General features: G+C 37.8%; 1 protein-coding gene across 3 annotated transcripts in view; it reads right to left on the bottom strand.

The window, feature by feature from the left end:
- Window positions 1–22757, bottom strand: part of CDC42BPB (CDC42 binding protein kinase beta) — a 97691-nt gene that overhangs the window by 21843 nt on the left and 53091 nt on the right. For 2 of the 3 annotated variants that reach the window (XM_074148761.1, XM_074148762.1), the window contains exons 6-22: window positions 19367–19460; window positions 17977–18177; window positions 15935–16183; window positions 14887–14966; window positions 13759–13925; window positions 13540–13659; window positions 11752–11885; window positions 9752–9994; window positions 7960–8070; window positions 7249–7493; window positions 6962–7067; window positions 6253–6377; window positions 5646–5751; window positions 3877–4025; window positions 3160–3254; window positions 2993–3072; window positions 327–416 (exon numbers count right to left, since the gene is read on the bottom strand). In XM_074148761.1, coding sequence (XP_074004862.1) covers window positions 327–416; window positions 2993–3072; window positions 3160–3254; window positions 3877–4025; window positions 5646–5751; window positions 6253–6377; window positions 6962–7067; window positions 7249–7493; window positions 7960–8070; window positions 9752–9994; window positions 11752–11885; window positions 13540–13659; window positions 13759–13925; window positions 14887–14966; window positions 15935–16183; window positions 17977–18177; window positions 19367–19460 — 2395 coding nt within the window. Of the gene's footprint in view, window positions 1–297; window positions 417–2992; window positions 3073–3159; window positions 3255–3876; window positions 4026–5645; window positions 5752–6252; window positions 6378–6961; window positions 7068–7248; window positions 7494–7959; window positions 8071–9751; window positions 9995–11751; window positions 11886–13539; window positions 13660–13758; window positions 13926–14886; window positions 14967–15934; window positions 16184–17976; window positions 18178–19366; window positions 19461–22757 lie in introns of all 3 variants that reach the window. The other variant, XM_074148760.1, reaches the window with a different exon arrangement.

Below are 22757 nucleotides of genomic sequence, written 5' to 3'. Positions count from 1 at the left end.
AAATTTAATCATCATAAACATTGCCATTCTGATTTAACAGAAACAGATTGTATTTTAAAGCACTCACAGGAAAGCCTGCACACTAACAAACAAGCATCAATACAGAAAACATATGAGAATGAGGTACATCAACATACACAGAGCCAGCATAAAGGTTTCATTTGCAACTGTCCTCAGGGCAGGTGGAATTAACACCGACACGTTGCAAATCAGCAACATTCAATCCTGCTTCTTCATAGTGAATGCTGCGATATGTGTTTATCATGAACGAGACAGAGAGACTTTCTAGTAAAATACTCTTCAGGGGAAAATAACGGCTCTCTTACTTCTTGTTGTTGCTCTGCAGTTACAACTGAAGTTGACGGTGAAACTTCTGACTTGGGACCCTGCGTTTCCTGCTCACTAATAGAACTGGTCTGCAAAAGTGACAGCAAACATATTACATTAGATACTGCAGATCTGACGAAGCGTTTTCACATCAACATAATGGAAACAAAAAAACCCCAACGCTGATTTCTATATGCAGTACACACACACCTAACAACTTTTCACTCTGAAAAAAAAAAAAAAAATCTTTCCTCACAACAAACCCTGCCACCTGATGAAAAAGCTGTAAAGCTGGAAGTCCTGAAATGCGAAACCTCATAGTAGGCACCACAAAGGCTGTAACAGCCTTCTCCTCCCAGCAAGGCTGCGTCTAATCTCTTGCATGCAGGTATGGAATGATGTTTAAGAAGCCTGGCAATCATCCATAAAATAGCTTATTTCTCATGGTAGCTTACTACACTAGGATTTTTCTAGCACACAGCAGCCAGCAATTCTGCCACAACAAAAATTCTTAAAGTAGTACTACACAGCCTTTTAAAAAGTTGTTTAAAACAGTTGCCCCCTGTCATGAAAGGAATCACGTCTGCTTAATCACATTGTCTTATATTTCACTAAAATTTAAGACTAGCATCCATTACAAGCCTTCTATTAACTCCACACTTAAATTAGCAACTACTAATTGCCAGCACAAGGGGGAAGTATGCTACAATTCCAGAGCTAAAGAAGCTGGGTGTGGAAGTAGGATACTGTATTACTGTACTCTGAGGACATCATGAAAATCATGATTAACAAACATAAGATTAGACTTCACATCAATGATGTAATTAGCACTAAAGGCAACAAATAATGAATCACTCACTTCCCAGCCAGTTTAGACAGGAAGATGGCTCAGTTCAGTTAGCTCACTAAATATGTTCACATACTTGTTATTTTTTTTGTTATGAATTGATTGGTAGGGCTGGGCCATTTAAGATCAAATTGTACCATTATGCAATATGAACTATTTAAAAATGCTACATGTGATTCAGCTTTAGCCATACGGATAGTCAAAATATAAAACAGGGAGCCTGTAAAGAGGTATTAAAAGAAAACTAAACTAGCTCTATTTAGTGGATTAAGTTATAGAGAAGTTAAAGACGCAAAATATCTAGTTTTAGAAGGCCATTTTTACTATGACAGGTCACAACATATAAGGACACAAAACTACTTGCAAAAACTTACTTCTTCCCAAAAGGCTAGCAGAGAAGATGTAGACGAAGAAGAAACAGAATCCTTTGTTGTAACGGATATGAGGGATAAAAACGATCACTTATCACCCACAGGAAAACTTCAGAGAGAATACTAGTAGGCTAGCTAAATAAAATGTTTTATATGGGCAAATGATATTTATTCAAACTAAATTAACCCACAGCAGATGATATGGACTATCTTTAAGTACATGTGAAAAAAATTGCTAATGGAACTCATTAAGTACAGTATCAGCATTTTTAATCACCTGCATTTCCATAGTGACTATATATTTATTGCAGGATCTGTAGAATGGAATCTTTATTAGTTACAGGCTTGATATTCTACATGTTACTGTGTTAAGTATATCTGGTACTTTTTAAAGCAATGTTTTAAAATACCAAGGTCAGTAGATAAAAATTATTATTCAGATAGTAGTTTCTCTCTCTTCCCTCCACCTCATTCATATAGCACATCTTGCAGTTTCAGCAAGAAAGCCAGGGGGAACATTTTGTGACTGGGAACAGTACATACACAAAGTGTATGTAAACACCAGCCCGTTCATTGGCTTTCTTTTTAGCAACAGTGACAATTTGGAGGAAAAAGAAAAAAAAAAAAGAGTACACATTTCAGATATAAAATCTAACCAGACTTACAAGGTTTTAACCTGAGCCCCTTTATCTCGGCTCCATAAATGTAACAGATTATTCTTTCCAGTTCAAACTCTTGGTTTTATCCTAAATTGTCTACATGTTTTGCAAAAAAACATCCCAGAAAATCTTCAGGGATCAAGAGTTCATGAAGTAAGGAAATGAGATTCAATGTCGCATTTAACAGCTGCTTCCTCAGGGAGTGCACAAACCTTTCGAAGTGCAACACCCACTTGGAGCTGTGATTTGTATGATTAGTTTTCTAAGGATCAGAGGGTGTGTCATGATAAAATTATTATACCAACATCTGTGGGCCCTCTGATTCTCTTCCCAGTTCCTTCTGCTCTAACCACTCCATTAAGATCTGGAGCCAACAATTTTACATATCTGTTTAAACACTCCTTGAACCGTGTGAATCCTTTACCTTGTATTAACCAGCATCTTCCAACTGCAAAGCATTTAATCCCTTATTTGTAACAGGGTGTGCCAGCCTTTCCAAAAAACCCTGCATATGTATTATTTAGCCAAACGTTTGAGATTAACCTAAACAAAGAAGCTAGAATGGGAAATAATTAAATGTGAGCTTCTGGGAGTATTTCCCAAAGGCGCGAGCTTCTCTACAAAATGCCAAGCAATCTGACATCTACTGGGCATCCAATTCTGCGGCACGCTAATTTGGCTGATGTGCCAGATCCAAATGTGCCATATAGCGCCCAAGTGCTACTTATACGTAATAAAACTATGATTCACTCATCACATTTTTACAGTTATTTTATGTAATAACTCACTCTGAAGGTCAGATCACGTGCAAGAGGAGAGGTGTTGAAATATTCAAAAATGGAATCTTGAAAGTCTGGAAGTTTGAGACCTAAAACCCAAAGCAGAACAGGTTTAGCTGAAAGGCAACATCGCAGGTGGTGTTAGAACTCTGCTAAAACACAGTAACTTTAATTACCTGAATCTGTTCTGTATTTTTCTTCCAGTTTTTTCTTCAATGCTTCCATCTCTTCCAACAGTTCCCTATTTTTTGCTTCCGATTCCTTCAATTTACTAAAGCAATACAATATGATCAAAACGCAGTCTGAAATACCTCAAAGGCAGGAATGCCACTGCATAGGCTTGTTCATTTCTGGTCCTACATCTCAGAGTACTGGAAAATGCCATTTTGTTGGGGTTTTTTTGGGGAGTGGTGGTGGTTTTTTAAAAGATTTTTTTTTCTTAAGGCTGATTAATTTTATTTTTCCCCTGAATACGCATCTCACTACTAGACTAGACAGTGAAAACTTTACTTGAGATTCCTACTATCATTGCAGATACCTGCCAAACAAAATGACTCCAATAGTAGTTTGGCTTTTAATTCCCACGAATATGTCTACTCTCCACTTAGTCTAAGAAAATGTATTGAATTTGGTTTGAATTTGCTCTTATGCTTTTTTTTCCCCTCAGGTGCTCAAGATCTGTATCTTACTACCAAGATATTCACAGCAGTGAAACATTTACTTGAAGAATTTTTTACAGTTCTCATTTGACTACGTAAGAAATGCGTAGTCTGGAGGATGGGATCTTTCTGGCAGCCCAATATCTCAGGCACAAGGGGCAATTTTAAGAAAGTTGTTACTATTCCAATCAGCAGTTTAGATGAAAACCCAATCAGAACCAAAGCCCTCGTTACCTTTCAAAAGATATGTTTGCATCTTTAACTTTCCGTAGCTCTTCTTGAACTAGTTGTTTGGCACGAATTTCTGCATCGAGGGCAGACTGTAACTCCAGCCTCGCTGACATGTCCAACTTCTGACTGCGCCGCACTTTCCACAGCGGATCCTGTTGCAGGAAGTTACTGAATATTAATATCAACTGTCTGCAGATATTTCTGTTCTTGTTCAAAGACATAAATTAGCTTTCACACTGGTACAGAGAATGCTCTTTTAATTAGTTATGGACAGTAAACCTGCTGCATGGAAATCAGTCAACAGTCAGACTTTGTTACACAAAAATGGAAGTAATGAGCAACTTTTACATTGGTTAAACCACTAACACAATATGCTTGAAACCAAAATGCTGGATCACTGATGCTTGGAACTCAAACTGAGAGAACCCATTGAAAATGGCTAGTTTTCACTGTCCAATCTAGAAAAGAGTATAAAATTTGCAGCGTCCAGTGATGTACTAGACTTTCAAACATGAGATAAATGTCAGTATATAATGTAAAACATACTAATCTAAAACATACCAGGAAAACCATAAAAAAATTAAATACTCTGGTCTTGAGATACCCAAGATAAGTAGAACATTTGCCTAAAAAATTTTTACACTTATAAGTAGCATACACTATACTTCTACTTACACCATGCAATTTCCTACTGCCCCCCAAAGCTAATATTCCAAGCTTTTCCAGGCACTTTTCAGTGTGGACTACATTTTTGGTATTCCTTAAAGGGTATCTCTCTAGTCACACATGAACTTGCAAATAACAGTCATGAAGATGAAAGGCATTTTTTATGTTGAAAAATAACTGCCTTATATCAGGTTCTGCTGAAGTTACAAAACCAGTTGTAATATAAAGAACAGAGAGCATTCTTTGGCAGTAGCTACGGCGAAAATACCAACTGCATTTGATCTGATTTTTCTTCCTATTAAGCCTCTCAATATTATAACCCTCTCTTGATGATTGTAGGCAAATGTTAGCTCATAGGAAGTCATAACTTTCTCGTATTCTCTCCTATTCATCGGTTTGGAAGGGATGAGTAACTTCTTTTCTGTATAAACCAACAGCAGATGGACTCTCTGCATGGCAGACTGTGCTGACGGGCATTGCTAGGGACGTGGGCTTCCATGCCTAGCTGGAAACGGCTCTCCCTTTCCTTATGCAGGTATTTAGTACCTGCCAAGGAAAAACAGTGTTTTTGTCTTTGAAACCATATTCCTTCGTGAGAGCTCTTCTATTTTGCAGATTTTTTTTTTAATTCATGTTACTACTGTATGGGAAAACTACGGCACAACGTCTCATCATTCTGCATGTAAATAAAGCTACATGCTCTCAGTGTGACACTAGTTTGTAACAATATCAACCAGCTAATACTTGTTCACAAAAGAAAACTTACTTTGTTATCTCAGTGTAACAGCAGTTAAAATTATTCACTTGCATCTAACAGGGTGAGGTACATTTCTGTACTCCCCTTTAACGGTTTAAGTTATTGCTTCTTCTCTGTACTGTTTAAAGCAGTTTGTGATGGCAGATACTCGTGTGAAACAACTGCCCCCTGTAATTACCAAATTCTGATCAGATTACCTAGATGCATTTCACAAGCAATAGATAAAAACCAGAAAGTAGAGCAGAGGATTTATCATAAAAGAATTCTGATTATGAACAGATAGCTGAAAACTAAAAATGTAGCTACTTGGACATCCCCAGGAGAGCCTGGATGCTTGCTATTTTCTTACCAGTGTTCGTGAGCCCAGACTGGAACTTCTCAATGATTCTAGTTCTTCTGTCATTTTGGAAGCTAACGCTTGGAGATAGCCACGAGCATCCTTCTCATCACTTACCCTGTTGGGCAATTATGAAAAACTGTTACTTAACAGTTCCGTGGCTAATAGCACCAAATACCGTACCACCAAACAATCAGAGTGTCTGCACTGGATTTAGGGACATACAGTAATGGACAGAGCAGGAAAAACTCTCCCAGCAACAGAAAACTGAATACATCTTGGACTGCCTGCCTTAGATTTTTCTTTTATCTGATTCTCTTGATTGTGGCCGTTGCTAGGGAAACTGAAGTTTCCCTTCCACCATCAGCAAGAGTTCTGCAGAGGTTCACTGCTATTGTTTGGAACATGATCTGCATATTGCTTGCTCAATTTTTGTAAGGGTTACCTTCAAGTCCTCCTTGTTTGCATGCTGAAAATACCTGCACGCAGCTTGCTAAAACAGCAAATAACAGAGGGAAAAACTGACATAGAGAAAGGGCCTAGCTATATATTAAAAAAAAAAGCCAATCAATATTTCAAAAGTTGAAAGTGTCCATCTGGATCTCTAAACATCACATACCATTGGATAATTTCTGCAATCTGAGCTTCCCAGTGAGCAACAGACTCCTTCTTTGCTGCTAGGTCTTGGAGCTCATCTTCTAGCTGTCTGTTCTGTGCTGTTAATTTGTCCACAAAGGAGCAGAGCTGAAAAAAAAATTGATGTCACCTGTGACTTACGTCAGTTTCAGACTTTTTACATATGTCTCTGTCTACACACACCTACAGAATCTGAACAAACAAGACCACCCTGCATTATATGGAAGTTCTAACCCAGACCAAAGAACAGGAAAGGTTTCTTTTTTTGTGGAACTGGAAACCAGCTCCTGAGCATAGAAGAACACATTGCCAGTTCACACAAAACTATCAAAAACAAAGGAAAAGAAAAAGTAAGTGTAGAGGTCATTGAGAGGAATGAGGTTTAACTGTAAGCTCTCAGGAAGGCAGGCGCTCTTTGTAAATGCTTCCTTCTCTGTGCAGCCTTCATGAAGCAATCAGAAGGCGGTGTCCTCTGAGTTGTGAGAATCAATCCCACAAAGCGCAGTACTGAGATGCTAAAGTTACCATTTAGCCAGATCTCAGATATTTATATGGCGAAAATGACATTTGTTTTATTCAGATACTGCCTGAACATTCACAGATCCTGTTCTGATCAATGAGAAGACTACTTCAACATAAAGTAATGAAGTAAGAGCTATATTTTGCTTAAAAATGTTTCCTAAAATAATTACCCTCTCATTTTCTGTTGTTAGCTTTTTGTTATCTTCCAAGAGCATAGTTCTTTCACGCTCATATTTCTCTTTCATTGTTCCTACTGCTTCCTCCATTTCACTGTGCCTAAGGAGAAGGACAAGAAATAGAAACACTTACACCGTACCATTGCTGAACCTGTAGACTGGGATTTTCAAAAAGGAATAAACAGAGTTAAGGTGAAATACCAACTTGCACAAATACCCATGCAATGCAATACACACAAAAAAAGAAATGCATAGTTAATGAATCAGGCCCAAAAGCTTACCTCTCTCGCTTTGTTTTCTCTAATTTATCCTTTAATATCATTATCTCTTTCTGCAGTGCAAGCTGGTGGCTCTCTGAATCATGTACTTCCTTTTTCACATTTTTCACTTCCAAAACGTGTGAGGCTTCTCGTCGGACCAACTCCTCTTCATAAAATAGGATTTTCTTTTCCAGCTCAGACTTAATTTTAGAAAGCTCCTGCTGATGTTCTTGTGTGGCACCTGCTGCCCGGCCTCCCTGCTTCAGCTGCAGAAGAAGAGAAACCATCAGGAAAAGACTATGATCTTTAAATTCTGGTAATATTATTTAAAATTAGAATTGTCCAATTGGTGGCACTTGGGAAAATTTTTTATTTGGGCACTGAGTGATTTTAAAGGTGCCTGTGCCAGTCTCCAAGCATTAAGCCCCATAAGTGACTGCTCTGCTTACACAACTCTAATAAGGGGTTCAGATGGGTTGTAGAGAGAACAGATTTGGACCACATTGGTTTAGGATCTGCTTAGAATTTATATAAATGGGACATTTTTAAAACATTAGTGTCCGATGAGATACTGAAGTCTTTCAAGCAAAAAAGCAAATAAATCTGAACAGTTTAGGTCAGGTTTCTAGTAATGCTGTGGTTTTTAAGTCTCCCACAGGTATCAACAGTTGAGTAAGCGAAACTATTGCAGCTCCTGTGCCATGAGTAAGTGTTTGTCAAAAAATGTGTAACCTTTAGAGCTTCCAGTTCGTTTTCCAGTTGTTTGGAGAAGGTCTCACTGTGCTCACGAAGCTTGCGTTCTTTTGATGCTTCTGCTACAACTTCTTCAAGTCGGGCTTCCAGCTGTAACAAGAGGAATTTTAAGTCATTTCAACACAAGATAGCGCTACCTCTATCATTCATTTCCTTTCCTCCATAAGGAAGGGCAGCAAGTTTTCCTTATTTCTGTTTTACATTACACCACTGTAACAATCATCTCAGAATGCCATGGTAATTGTTTTGCCTTCAGTGAGCCAGGCATCCATCCGTGTCATGCAGAACTATTACTACGTGACTTTTTGATATGAACTGATGTGTACTGATATGAACTACACCAAATATATGCAGGGATAACTGCATGGCTTCTGTCAATGCCAAGAGTGGAAATGGCACTAGGAAGTCATTGCAGTCGTGAAAGAAGAAAGTCTCCCACGTTTACAGGTCACCTCCATGCCTCAGTATTTATTAAGGCAGGTTACAAATCCCAAGCTTCGAGCCAAATTATTGCAAAATACTTCAAATATAAACACTGAACACTTTCACCTTGCGATTACGGAACAAAATAAGCTTGATCATCCATTTATCGACTTCAGACAGCTTATCAGAAAGACAGTTTAGATTTAGTGGCAACTAAGGCACCTGTTGCAACTCAAACAAGAGTGGCACAGTTGTAAAACCTGACAGGAAGAGTAAGATTTGCTTTTCTGCATTCAGATTCAACTAGCAATGTTGTTTATAAAAGGACTGTATTTAGAATTGTGGGCCAAGATAATGAACTTACAGACCATCTTCTGAATAGAAGATTGATACGGCTGTTAGGAAGGGGAGAACAGAGGAATTTGTAAGAAAAAAGATGGGAGATTATAAAGCCCTGCATGGGAATATTTGACTGAATAAGCAACAACACTTGAATGCCTCCTGCACTCTGTTTTAGAGACGAGGTGCCACAGCCCTTTGCCGTTCCCAGTTAACTACCATTCCTTATTCAAGGACAAAACTCTGAGAAACTTCATCTCTTACTACATTTCCACAGACTGCCCTTCAATTTGCTACAAGATTTCTAGCAATGTTTTATAAAGCTCTTGAATGTCTTTTCTACACTTCACCCAGAGAATACATAAAATTTTGTGATTTTTCAGTGATTAAAACACTCCGGATTAACCACAATAGCTGTTTCTTATGCCCTCTTCTGGTTATCATCTTATGTAAAACTGTGAATTGCCTAGAAGACTAATTGGAAATTAACTTGCTTAAAGATATTACAGACATTCTCTACAATGACTAAATACAGAGGAAGTAAAACCACATATTTAGCCTGTATCACTACTCCTACCTCTAGCTGAAGAGAAAAACTCGGTTGAAAAAAAAAATGAAGTCAGAATACTCAAACCTTAAAGCACATGAAGACATTAAGCTTTCTAGGTTTCAAGCTGACTATGAGTCAGAGTTTACAAGAACCAAAACATAAGAACTAAGAAGCTGGGCATATCAAGAATAGTTTCCTCCATATTAAAATCAGCCTGAGTACAAACAAAAAAAGAAGACTCACTTCGTTTCCTGATACATCAGTAAAATATTTTGAAACAAATTCAAGGCCTATTTTGTGAACTGTAGCAAAGTTACATGGAAGAGTTACTGGGGCAACTTCTTACAGACAGACAAGTAAATTACCGCTAACAGTCCCAATTTTTCAATACAATCACATATGAGATGCTGAATAAGCAGGGGCTGAAACATGTTATCGTTAGCTATTTTATCAAGCTACCTCTTTTCTGATCTTCTCCGATTTACGGATGTCCTGTCGCATAGCATCAATTTTCTGCATGCTCATTTCCACCTCCTCTTCTTTGTCGCGAAGCTGCCGAGACAGCTTCTGCTTTTGAGACCGCAAGTCTCCCATCCTCTCACTGAGCTCGGAGAACTCCTGCACAGCCAGCTTCCTTTGCTGGTGGGCATCCCGCAATTCTTTGGATTGCATCTTTAATCTCTCTGAGGCTTCTACAAGTTGCTGGTTTAAATAAAGACATAATAAAAAGAGTTATTTGAACTCCATATAGTCTTTCCAAGAAGAAAGGAACTGGACCTACATAAGAATGACTTGAAAGCTCAATCACCTTACATAACATCTAAATATTATTTCTAATACTTAATTTACACAATTATTTTTTCTTGTGGCTAAGCAGCTGCAGTGACATACCAAGACAGCAACTCCAAGAGTACCTTTGGTGTTCCAGAAGTCTTTCTTATAAATCTGATTATATAGGGCCACCTCACTTCTAAATAGCTTAATTTTAGACTACCATCATGTACCTGCACAATAGTAACCTTTTTTAAAGGAACCTTTTAGTAGACAGCACATTCAAGGGAGCCATCAAATACACTGTAATAGCATTGAGACGCTGAAGCAAATCTTGTGAAATTCTTCAGAAAACTGAGGAAGATTCCTTAGAAAAAACTGTGAGGCTCTAATACTTCAATTGAAAGTATAAAAGCTGTTTCCAGCAGGTAGTTAACAAAAGTTAACGAGATTAAAATACAAAATGAATGTTCTAGATAAAATCAATTGAGAGTAGGAGAAAAAAAAAGTAAGAAAAAGAGCAAAACTAGACAACAGAACAAATGTATATTGGCTAAAGGACTTCTAAAAATTTTTACCGTTGGTAGGAGTACTGCAGGAGCATTCATTAACTTCCCAAAAGGCATGTGTTAAACCAGGAGGAGCAGATTTGCCTTCTCTGCTATTCATACGCTCTGGTAAAGTAGCCCATACCAGTGGTTAACAGACAGAAGAGAGACTGTTAAATTCTAGTGGGCAAAAAACCCAGCGATTTTGGCCCATGGATTACTTTTGGGTCCACCTAAACGTCACCTGAACAATACGGCTGCTAGACTTTTCCAAAACTAGCTATTTGAATACAGGTAGCTGGTTTTTTTGATATTATTGAAAGCGGTATGGAGTATATGCAAACTCCTATTTACTGCAAAATATTTTGCTGACTTAAACTAAGATACTGTTAATCTTACAAAGCAAAGGTGTAATTTACACAACAGTAAATAAATGCAGCAATTACATAAAAGTAATCCTCAGCCTTAAGCAATAGTTAACCCTCTGGTATTGCAAAGAGTAAGTGGGCTCAAGCTGGAACAGCAACCTACATCTATTAACTCCTTCATATATATGTATGCATACATGTGCTTTTTGGTATCTACAGAACTGACTACTAGCCATAGATCTGAGTTTAACTCCTATGTATATTATCAAAGAATCATAGAATATTTTAAGTTAGATAGGACCTTTAAAATCATCGAGTCCAACCATTACTCTAGCATTCCCAAGCCCACCACCGAACCATGTCCCTGAGCACCACCATCTACACATCTTTTAAAAACCTCCAGGGATGGTGACTCAACCACTTCCCTGGGCAGCCTGTTCCAGTGCTTGAGAACCCTTTCAATGTAAAAATTTTCTTGATTGCCCTCGATTTCTATTGAAGTTAAGAATAAACAATTAAACTAAACCCATTCTTTAGGTGTTTGTTCCATCTAGCAGAACACACCTGAAATAAAAGTCTATCAGCTTCCATAAAAGAAAGTGTACTACTTTGGAAAGCTACTGTATTGCCAATGAAATTAACAGGTTCACTACCATCTCAGGATAGTTTTAAAAAGCAACATTTAAAACACTAAAATTGAAAATCATAACAGAACTGTTCTAAAATTACTTCACATGACCATTTTTAAACATATCTGTGTTTGGATCAATACCTTATGAAGGTCCTCCTTTTCTTGCCGCAGTACTCTGCACTGTTTTTCTAGTCCTTTCAACTTGTGTATAGAGTCTTCATGCTCCTGTCGAAAAGCCACTGCATCTGCAAGCTGTCCTTCCAGTTTACTTATATCTGTAGATTAATACATATTAAAGGTAACTGGTCCCAATTTACACCATTAAAGCAGGCAACATTACTCAAGCAAACTAGCATAATTTTGCTTGGAAAATCAACTTCTTTCCCATTCCCACCATGTTAGACTGTTTAAGGTAATTTCGGGGCACTGACACCTTCAAATAATTTTAATTTTCTTAGCCTATTGAAGAAATCTTCCTAATGACTGTGATCTCTAAGTGAAAAAGCCTTAGTACAGGGCTTTGTTTTGCTTTTAAAGAATGCAACTTCTAGCCCTTGAAAATATTGACGTAAACTTAAGTTGTTCTAATTCCAGTTCTAGCAATTTGTCTCCTAAATAGTTTTCATTATATGACAAACAAGGCTACAGTCAGTCACTGGTGAGTCCAGCAAGACAGGAAGGGACTATTTATAGGAATAACGGAGACTCATATAATGGTTAGAGTTGGAAAGGACCTTAAAGATATCTAGTTCCACTCAAGTTCCACCGATGTCTGTGGCACAACAGGAAATCTGACCTATGTATTCAGGGATCCCAAGCACTGCTGTAATGATTGAAGTATTATTCCTTTCCCTACATCAGCACAAACCTCTTCTCACCCTACACGAACCAATACTACTTCTTTTTAAACCAGACCATACTGCTACTTTTGATATTTAACAGGACATCATCGGCTGAAGAGCTAGATAAACCTGAACCGCTTGCAGAGGTAGCACCTTAATCTAACTATTTTGACTCAAATCTAATTCCAGAATACACAAGAATAGCTTTTTTTATGAACAATAGTCTATGTTGGACAGCTAGGCTGATTTTTGCAATGCATGCACCTACAAAGGGGGTATACTGCCAAACTGTGGAGGGGGTGGGCAGGCAGGAAATCAGCATCCGCAACTCAGCATCTGAACTCCCTTATGCTACTACAGGCCCCTATAAACCTCTCAGCCAAGTCATTAGGATTCAAAACTACCATTTTGTTTATCACTGATTCCCACTTAAAAATTAGACACTAACAGGAGGTTTGTAGGGATAAACTAATAGCATTGTCAAGCAACAGATTTTCAGTGATATGGATGAGTCAGTCTTCTCTTGGGACAGATGCCAGTATTTGTTTTCCTGCAATGCTCAGTGCTTCCTAATTAACGCATCACCAGACAGAAACACAAAGGGAGCAGGAGCTCAGAAATATATAAATGTGAACTATTATTATACATCCCCCCCTACTAATCCCCTTACGTTACTAAAGTGCAACTAGTCTTTTCTCCCCACTGTCTCTTACACCTGCCTCCAAATAAAACCCCTCCAAAACAATACTCCCCCAAAAAAACAGGACTAAGAGAACAGGGTCTCCTGAGATTTTTAGGGGAAAAAAAATCACAGAAAATATTTAACTGAACCCATCCACACAATCCATCATACTCTAGACTCCCCATGCTGGTATATGCTATCAGGCCAAGCAAGTGGAAGAAAAAGTTAAGTGCTCATCTGGAAAAATTGAAATGCCTCTTAATATTGAATGAGTCTTTGAAAAACCTTTTGTTTTTTTAGCACCTCAAGAACATTAATTCTAATGATTGCAAAAACACAGTACATAATGTTACTAGGAGTAGCAAAATAAATTGCATCACTATAATTACCATGCCAGAGGCTTACCTGTTAATTTGTTCTTCAACCGTTCAATTTCTTCATTTAATTTTTTAATCTCCTTATCGCGGCTTGTATTTACTGTAACACACACTGGACCTTGGAGGTTCTGCATTGTCTGTGTAGACTCTTAAAATCAGAAAAGGAAGGAAAAGATTTTCAATAAAATACATTTCAATTTGTCCCAATGAGCAGAATTAAGGATCCAAACAAACACAAACCACTAACCTTGCAGTTTTCTGTTCAAATCCTGCTTTTCTTGCTCTAATTTTCGTATTTTCTTTTCATAGCCTTCTATTTGTGAAGTGTTCTTTAAGTCACGCTGTACATCCGTATCTTTGGTTACAGTGTCAGACTGCATCGCACTCTTTAAAGTGCCTCTATCAGATAAAGAGCTGAAAACAAATATGTAAGTTAGAACATTTTAATAAATACTCACCGCAGTCTACAGCAGCGACATGCTGGGATTCCACCGAAGACGCACATTAAACTTACAAGAATAATTAGTGCAGTAATTCTTACTATTGAGTCAACTGTCAGGGCAGATAAAGTTATTATTCCCTAGCTACTGTGTGTGCTTCTGTAGCATTAAGATACTTGCATTCAGGACTTCAATGATGCTGATGTACACTCACTTTACAAAATACTGCCTGAATGGTTGAAAATGTTAACTCTCCTACGCCAAAGGTTACTACTGCCTACCAGCAAAGTAACCAGAATGGAAAGTGCACTGAGAGCTGAGAAACAAACCAAAAGTTTAGTTTCATGTGTGACAAAGATGAATTTAAGATAAGCCACATGATTTTCACTCTGAAAAGGATGAGATGTGTGTACTGGGTTCTTTCCGTAATAGTACTGCATGGAGGTAACAAACCCCAGCAAAGGGAAACAAGGGAATAACAAACAGGGCAGAGTAACCTTAAGATCAGAGACAAGTATATGTTTGAGGGATGTCCGATGTCAGATGGAGGCCATTTCAAAGATGGGCAAACTTAGCCTTAGCAGGACTTTGGAGCAGTGAGCTAATTCTGAGCTGTTCCTGGCAGACACACAACACGGACAAGACTTGCTCTCAGCCACTCATTGCAGGAAGAACACATTTATAACCCATAGCAAGTAACACATCTAGTCCCTTAAATTTCATTCAACTCAAATAGATTAAGTATTAATTACAAAAGCATCTAATCTTGGCAAACATGACCAAAATATGTTCAGATACTTAGAAAAAGAAAAGGGATAATATCCATAGGTACACCTATGGATAGCAATCTTTCTACAAGTTCATAAAAACGACAATTTCCTAGAATTAGCTGCGTTTGAGAAACAAGTATAATGAACAACATATCCTTTGCTTACCTATCAGTTGTGTATGTAAACCCAACAAATGGTAAATGCAATCCAGAAAAGCCTGTATGAGAACTTGGTGGCACCACTTCCTGCATGAAAACAAAATGCGTGAAAACCCAAAAGACAACCCATACAGGCTAAAGGCATTTGATTCAGCCTCAATGGTTGAAGAAAGACAACTAATGGAAAGACTTTCCTTAGCGCATACCAATTCACAATTGGCAGTAGAGCCTTCCATTGTCCCCGGACGAACTTTATTTCAGATTAGGTCGCTTAATATAATGACCTGAATTTAGGAGCCTCTTGAACCGGCACTTGAAAGGACAGCATTTCAGCACGTTCAAAACACAATGCAACCATTAAAAGAAAGCCTGAAATTTCAAGCTCTTAATTAAAAATGAACTGGCACCAAAATGCATGCTGTTAGTTTTAGTATGCCAGTTACTGTTAGATACGTAATCAAAGAGCATGCCAAAAGCTCTTCATTTCTTGGAATACAAGCTGATGAACAAATTACCACAAAAGCCCTCTGCTCCTCCTGACCTGAGCTTATAAACTACTACACAACAGAAATGGAGGAGGGGAACACAAACGTCTCCACTCCAAAAACCAACCTCCTGGTTCTTAAGTAAGTGGAGAAGTAGCAGCGTGAGCTCTCTCACCTGGACAGCTGTGATTGCAAAGCTGCATGGAGAATATATGTGTATTTCTGAAGACAGAATTTTTTTGACCTTTGAAAAGGAATAAATCTAAATAATACCTCCTTGTAAAGGTAAACTAAAAGGTCAACTAAGGGTTTTTTCCCCCACCTAAATATGTTTTAACTTTGACCATGTAACAGTAGTCCATTTTGGCAAGTGCCACGATTTAGAACAGCAGCTCATAATTTCTGATAACTCAAAATGCCAAAGATATTAAAAACTTGAATTTTTCACATTTGAAATTACTTATTTTTCATCTTTCACATTAGTCACTTTGAAAATAAGTTCTCACAACTACCTTACAGTGCAGCAAGGTTGCATACTTGCATTAGTAAGATTTAAAAACAAAGACTCACTGGATTTCTTAATACATCATCATCTACATCAAAGTTTGAGGTGTCAGAAGGACTGCTAACATCTGGAATGTAAGGTGCTTCTAGATTTCGGATGTTGTCCCAATTAAGTCCTTCAAAAAATGCATGAGACTTAAAATCCTCTATTCCGTTCTGTCCCAGTCTACGTTCCCTACTGCAGATCAGGCGCTGAATAAGATCTTTTGCTTCTTCAGACACATCTGTAACATGGGATGGAAACTGAAATCGTTCCTAGAGAACAAAACAAATAGAGAAATTTTTAGAGAAGGAATCCATTCCATAACTTTCAACAGTAGTTTCAAAAAGAACATGCTAAATTACACCAATAAAACTGGAAATGAATAGGCAAACACGTTCAGAGTTCCAGCGAGCAGTGGCAGAGCACAATGCAATATGTTCAGTGCTAGATTTTTTGCGTCCTTGAAATACATTTTAAGACCAAGTAATCACTTCTCAATTTCTTTTATACAGATCTATTTGAAACTAACTGCAATTACAGTAACTCTACTGGGAAAAGCAAACTTTTTTAAAAAGACATACAGGAATATTGACACACTACAATATATTGAAGATCATACAATAAAGGCAGACCCTTCCTGGTATTCTGAATCACAGATCCACTGAGCTCCTGAAGAGGTACTCCTTGAGATTTTATTAATTTCAATTCCTTAAAAAAACATGATGGTGGACAATTCTTTACAAAACTTATTTGTATTTAAGGACGTATTTTTCTAATTTATAGGTTAAAAACCTGCTTTTCTTACCAATCTACATTTTACAAAGATTTCAAATATCATAAACAAACCAAAGATCTAAAAATTGTAATTACAACTAACATCTGAAATTACTCTAGATAAAAATTGCGAAAACCTTTTGGATTTTAGCTTGCTTCTATTACCACTGCACAGTCAAAAAGCAGGGGGTTAGGTTTGTTTTGGTGGTTTTTTTTCTCAATAAAGGATAATAGCATGTATATATCTTTTAATAATACAATTTTTCAACTTTAAAACCAGCATAACTGAAATTAAACATTAAAACTTCCATTGAAAAGCACACAATCATATTGATTGTGTGTCCAAATGAGATTAAATTAAGTCCGCAGCATCAAATTTCCTCCCATGTAGTTCAAGAGCCAGGTAGCCACAGTTTAAACTGATTATATTTGCAACCAGCTACTTCACTGAAGAAATTAAAGCAAAAGAGAGATTAATATTCATCACAGCAAGGGTGTCAGCTCTGGCAATGATTTCATGCCTTATCCATCATCATTGCTTCACTGGGAGAGCAGAGGATCATAAACAACAGTAAAGTGCACTCATCCAGGGGAGAAGAAAAAGCAACACTACAGCCCACGCAACAGCTTCTGGCTACCTAGGATGAATACGGACATAAACACATCCTTCTAACACAGCTCCTGAAAGGACACCCTGAACTGTTTATTCTTATTCTCTCATGTTCAAAATGCACCCAGAAGTTCCAACACTTCTCTACCACTTTGACCCTGGACAAACTCCCTGATGTTACATTCTTCGTGCAGCTCAAGTTCACGTTTTTCTTCCGCTTCCACTCTGGGGAATCCCCCCAAACCTCATGTTCTTCATGGAGCTCATATTGACAGTGGATGACTTGCCTATTCCCTTTTATGTGCTGTTATCAGTGTGACAGAAAATGTGCACAGCTGTGTAAATAATACATTACTTCATTTCTCCCGCACAGTCCAGAGGAAACTTTAAATGTGCCTAACATAAGAGTTGGTTTTAATTTCAGTTTTGTGATGCTTGCTTAGATTTTCCAACAAGAACATGATCAGCATTGAGAGAAATTTCAATTTGACAAATAATTCAATTTCTGCAGTTCAGAGAAGCAAACATTCCTAAAACCTGAACACACAAACCTAGACAATAAGGTTCTAAACCATCGTGAAAAAGCAAAGAACTACCATCACTTAATTATCTTTGTGATAACAGTTTCTCTGTAAACACTATAAGCTCAGTGAATGCATAAAGGTTTAATACAGCTCTTACTTCATGATTCATAATCTTCCCGTAGGTTTCCACTAATGACTCTGCATAAAAGGGTGTTTCACCATACAGCATTTCATACATGCAGACACCCAATGACCACCAGTCACATTCAGGCCCGTATTTTCCCATTCCATCTTCCATTGCTTGCAGAATCTCCGGAGAGATGTAGTCAGGTGTACCCACTGCTACTGAAGACTGTACCTGAAAAACAAGGTAAACATAATTCTTTTAAGTTTTCAGGTTCTCTCAGCAACTTTCTCAAACAGTAGTATTTCTGACAAAGAGAGACACCAGGATGTGATTTGGGAAAGGGAGATATTTATAAAAATCACAGCAATAAAGAAAATATTAAGGAAGTAACAAGGACTACAAAGATTAAGTTCAAGTCCACTTCTACATAAAATCAGCTAATATATTTTATTCTGAACACAGCGGAAACTCAAAACAGTCGTACCCGTTGTGAGAAAGAAGGAAGACAATAGGAGAAAATGTTTTGCTTTTGTGTCTGTTTATACTTTAGAACTGCAACCGGCTGCCAGAAGTTGAAATGAAAAATGATGACTTGGGGAGTTCAAGTGCTATGCCCAAGTTTACAGCTTCATTTAATGATCACAAACCAAGGTCCTCGGGCAAGTACTCCCCTATTTTATTATGTCAGATGTTGGTTTAATGCTTACTGCAAAATGTGCAACTGGATGCAATACAGGGGTAAGGCGGGGAATTGCCCTGTGCCCAAGCAGTAGAGAAGCCCTGACCATCAGGGCAGTGGCACAGCAGGTCTCATCTCTTGGAATATGTTCTCAGGAGTCACATCCAGTTATAACGGCTCCTTCCAATTCAGTCTGCATTTTAATACAGTCAATCCTTGGCAGGCATTTTATGACCACACAACGTCACCAAGACCCGAGTTTGTGCCAAAATCGTTAAACGATGTTGCATGCCATAGTTTGGCAAACTGCTTATTAATTATCTCCTCATTTTGGATGACTTATACTTTAAGTCTGTCATGGCTTCTAGGTTTCCTCGTCACCTCTGATTCCTACACATAAATAATATCAAATATCTATCCTTTTTTAACAAAGGGTCTTTGGACAGTTCAGAAAAATCTCATGAGAACTCAAATGTCCAGTAGGAGAAAAGATGAAAGACAGAGAAACATATCAAAGGATAACTTATGGCAGCAGCCTGTTAAAACAAGGAGAAGAAGATGTAAAAAATGTTTTTATAAGTATGTTCAGTTATACAATTCCCTCAATTTTGAGCACGTCAATAAGCTTACAATCTGTCACCTCCCTGATGCACGCTGACAATACCAAATAGCTTTAAGACCAGCAACTCACTTAGAAGGTCCCACTACCGGTGACCCAATTAAATTTTGCTTCATACGTACTGTGCCATCTTCACTCATTTTCAGACAGGACCCAAAGTCTGCCAGTCGTATGTGGCCATTCATGTCCAAAAGAACATTATCAGGCTTTATGTCCCTATTAAAATAGAAAGAATTGAAAAGATTTAAATATATAACATTAGCTTTGCTTGTAAAGATTCATCTTTCATCAGAGTAACAGAAAATTTTATGTTGGATACCAACGGATGCAAACTCTTTTTATTGGGGTATTTATGACCCTCTCTTCCTGGTGAACTTACAACTTTGCCTGTAATATTGAAGCTTTAAATTACATCAGAGATTCAGCTCAAAGTTGAACTCTGAATAGTCAGATAACCAAGCAGAACAATTATGGTGAGTCATACGACTGATAGGTAGGTAGGTAGTTTACTTCATCAACATCATTTCCAGATTATATGCATCACAATATATTGTGTAAAGGCAGGAAAGACAAAGGAGAAAAGGCAATCTTTTAATCTCATGTTTTTCTCCAAGATTTATAACCAAATTCTAACTTCTTATCTAGGAAGTTTTTTTTACCACTTGTCTAAATTTTGTCTTGTATTTCTGTTGGCCAGTAATTTTCACTTGCTATTCAGGACTTTCTATTACACAGCACAGCACATTTGCTTCTCTGGGTACCTGAAGACCTTTGCGTCCTGTGTACATGCAGCAGTTACTCTACAAGCCACCAAAATGCCCCAGCTTTGGGCTCGGGGCAATGACATTTCAACAGAATAGAGTAACATTAGAAAGCCTCCAATATCAAAATGTGTCTTTCCTATTCATACAGATATATATATAGCAGGGTATAAAATGGTATACAGCATGCCAATACTGCTAAATAACATGGAACTAAGATTCCCATTTCATTACTTGATATTCTTTTTGATATCAGGAAGGCGGCCAAAAAGGATTTACTGAAGAGCACGTTAACTGAATCTGGTACACCAATTAACCACACTATTTCACAACTTTGGGGACCTTATTGCTCTCTACAACTACCTGAAAGGAGGTTGTAGAGAGGTGGGGGTCGGTCTCTTCTCCCAAGTCACAGGCGATAGGACAAGAGAAAATGGCCTCAAGTTGCGCCAGGGGAGGTTCAGATTGGATAATAGGAAAAATTTTTACATTGAAAGGGTTATTAGGCATTGGAATGGGCTGCCCAGGGAAGTGGTTGAGGCATCATCCCTGGAGGTATTTAAAAGACAGGTTGACATAGAGCTTAGAGACATGGTTTAGTGATGGGTTTTTTTGTCAGTTAGGTTGATGGTTGGACCAGATGATCTTGAAGGTCCCTTCCAACCTAGATGATTCTATGACTCTATGAAATTCACACAAAGTAAAGTATCAGTAAAAGATCAATCATCCAGACAACTTAATAAGACAGTCCTGATATGAACCATGTTAGGATTTTTTTCCAAATTAATAGCCTCAAAATATCCCAAATGATTTTAAGAGCACCTAGCCAGTATGTTGGGAAGATGGTGAGAAAGGAAGAGAGAAGAGCAAGGGCAGAAAACAGAATCAACTCAGTTATGCACCAATTCTGCAGGCTAAAAAGAACCACCAGAAGATCCATGTCTTCCAAGGTAACAAGTACCAGTCTTCTTCCCTTTCTTTAGACAACACCATCCAGGCTCAGCTCCCAACATGGTAGCCTATCACCATGCCATTTTGAAATACTATTACTTATCTGAGCTTGCCCCAAAAGACAACCAAACCTATAAATGTGTTGATTTGGGGTTTTCTTTAGACACCATATTTATTCAAATAATACTATCGATTAGTAATACATAAAACCACATGTATTTTACATTAAACCCACCAGTCTTGTTGCACCATAAAACACTGTATTGCTTTTCAAATAGGAAGTTCCAAATGCCACTACATGCGCTCAAAAACTTAAAAATTGTACATGGTTTCAGCTTAATTTTTGAGGAAGAGACTAGAATTACTAGGAACAATGAAAAAAAAAACCTGTGCCCTAACACCCCTTACTACATAGATGTGAAAGTTGACAATGTCTGATTTTTAAGGTGCTGAATTCCACAGTTTCACACTTGAGGAGACTTACGAGAAAAAACATGATAGGTTTAACAAAAGGTCCTCATATGTTTAAAAATCCTGCCAATCTGATAAATTTTTCCAACACAAACTTGAATTAACACTTTTTAAACAAGGGCTAATGCTTTGAAATTAATTAATGAAACCTGACTAATAATGCTGCTCATTAGCAGTATTAAGAAAAAATAGTAAATGCTAATCTATGCCTGTCAACATAAGTTAAATGCATATTGACTTCTTATAATGCAGAAAAATATGTGCTAATCCAGAAAACTAGACCATCTGACTATGCTTTCCCGATAAACTCACTAGTAAATTTCTATGGTTAAACTTTGAAATTTCATACATTTCACTTCCACACACTGTCAAGATTCTCTTATGGTCCCATAACCACAAGTCAAGTTTAGTGAGTGCAGAGGACTATTAAAGCTTATCTACAACTCTACAACAATTTGTTTGTTTGTTTTTTAAAGAACACAGCTCACGGTGCCATTCGAAGCATGAGCCAATCTCATCGAACGCATCTCTGCTTTTCTGCTTTGCATGCAGATCTCGCTTGCCTAAGGGAACACTGTTTCTGTTCAGAAAAGCTTAATGCCTCCTCTCCGAGCTCCACCGTTTCCTATCTACAGCTAACAGGTCATATAAGCCTTTAAAGGGTCCTTGAAATCCTCTCCAGAGCAATCATGCTTCCTCCTAATCCATTCCAGTTGCCAAGCAGTAATTTCTTGGGCATTCATACATCTCCTATTCAAAGTGCTTGTTTTGGCCTCAAGAGCCATTCATTCCTATTGCCACAAGAGACGTTCTTTCAGCCCCACGCAAAGAGGTAGCTGGTCAGTTAGTCAGGCCACTTTCCTCAGAAATGGCTGCAACAGTGCCTCTGGTGAACTTCTCTGAGTCCGTAACATTTTAAACGCGCCCCCACATATTGTCCACATTTACTCACGGGAGTATTATAAAGTTTATGTATCTTTTCTCTCTCTAATTTTTCACCAGAGATCAAAATCCAAACAGAAGAATTCAAAGCATTATAGTTTGAGAATTCCCAGTGTCTTTTAAATACTAATTGTAAATAAAAACCACCTCACCTAACGGCTTTCACCTGCAAGTTTCGCAAAAGAGGCAGTAAAACTGTCCTTATCTCACAGACTAAGAAATAAAGGCAGAAAGATGTAAAGGGACCTGGCCAAGATGTACCTGATCAAAAGCTAGTATGAAGTCCGCTTATTCGGAGCCAGGACTTTCACTGAACCTATTCATACGGCCATAAACAGTTTTCAGTTAACTGAAAAACCTCACCACTCTCCTACTCTGTATTTTCTAA

Source organism: Numenius arquata, chromosome 6 (genome assembly GCF_964106895.1).
Source record: "Numenius arquata chromosome 6, bNumArq3.hap1.1, whole genome shotgun sequence".
Lineage (NCBI taxonomy): Eukaryota > Metazoa > Chordata > Aves > Charadriiformes > Scolopacidae > Numenius > Numenius arquata.
The sequence above is the reverse complement of the archived record's forward strand: the minus strand, read 5'-3'. Positions and strand labels throughout refer to the sequence as shown.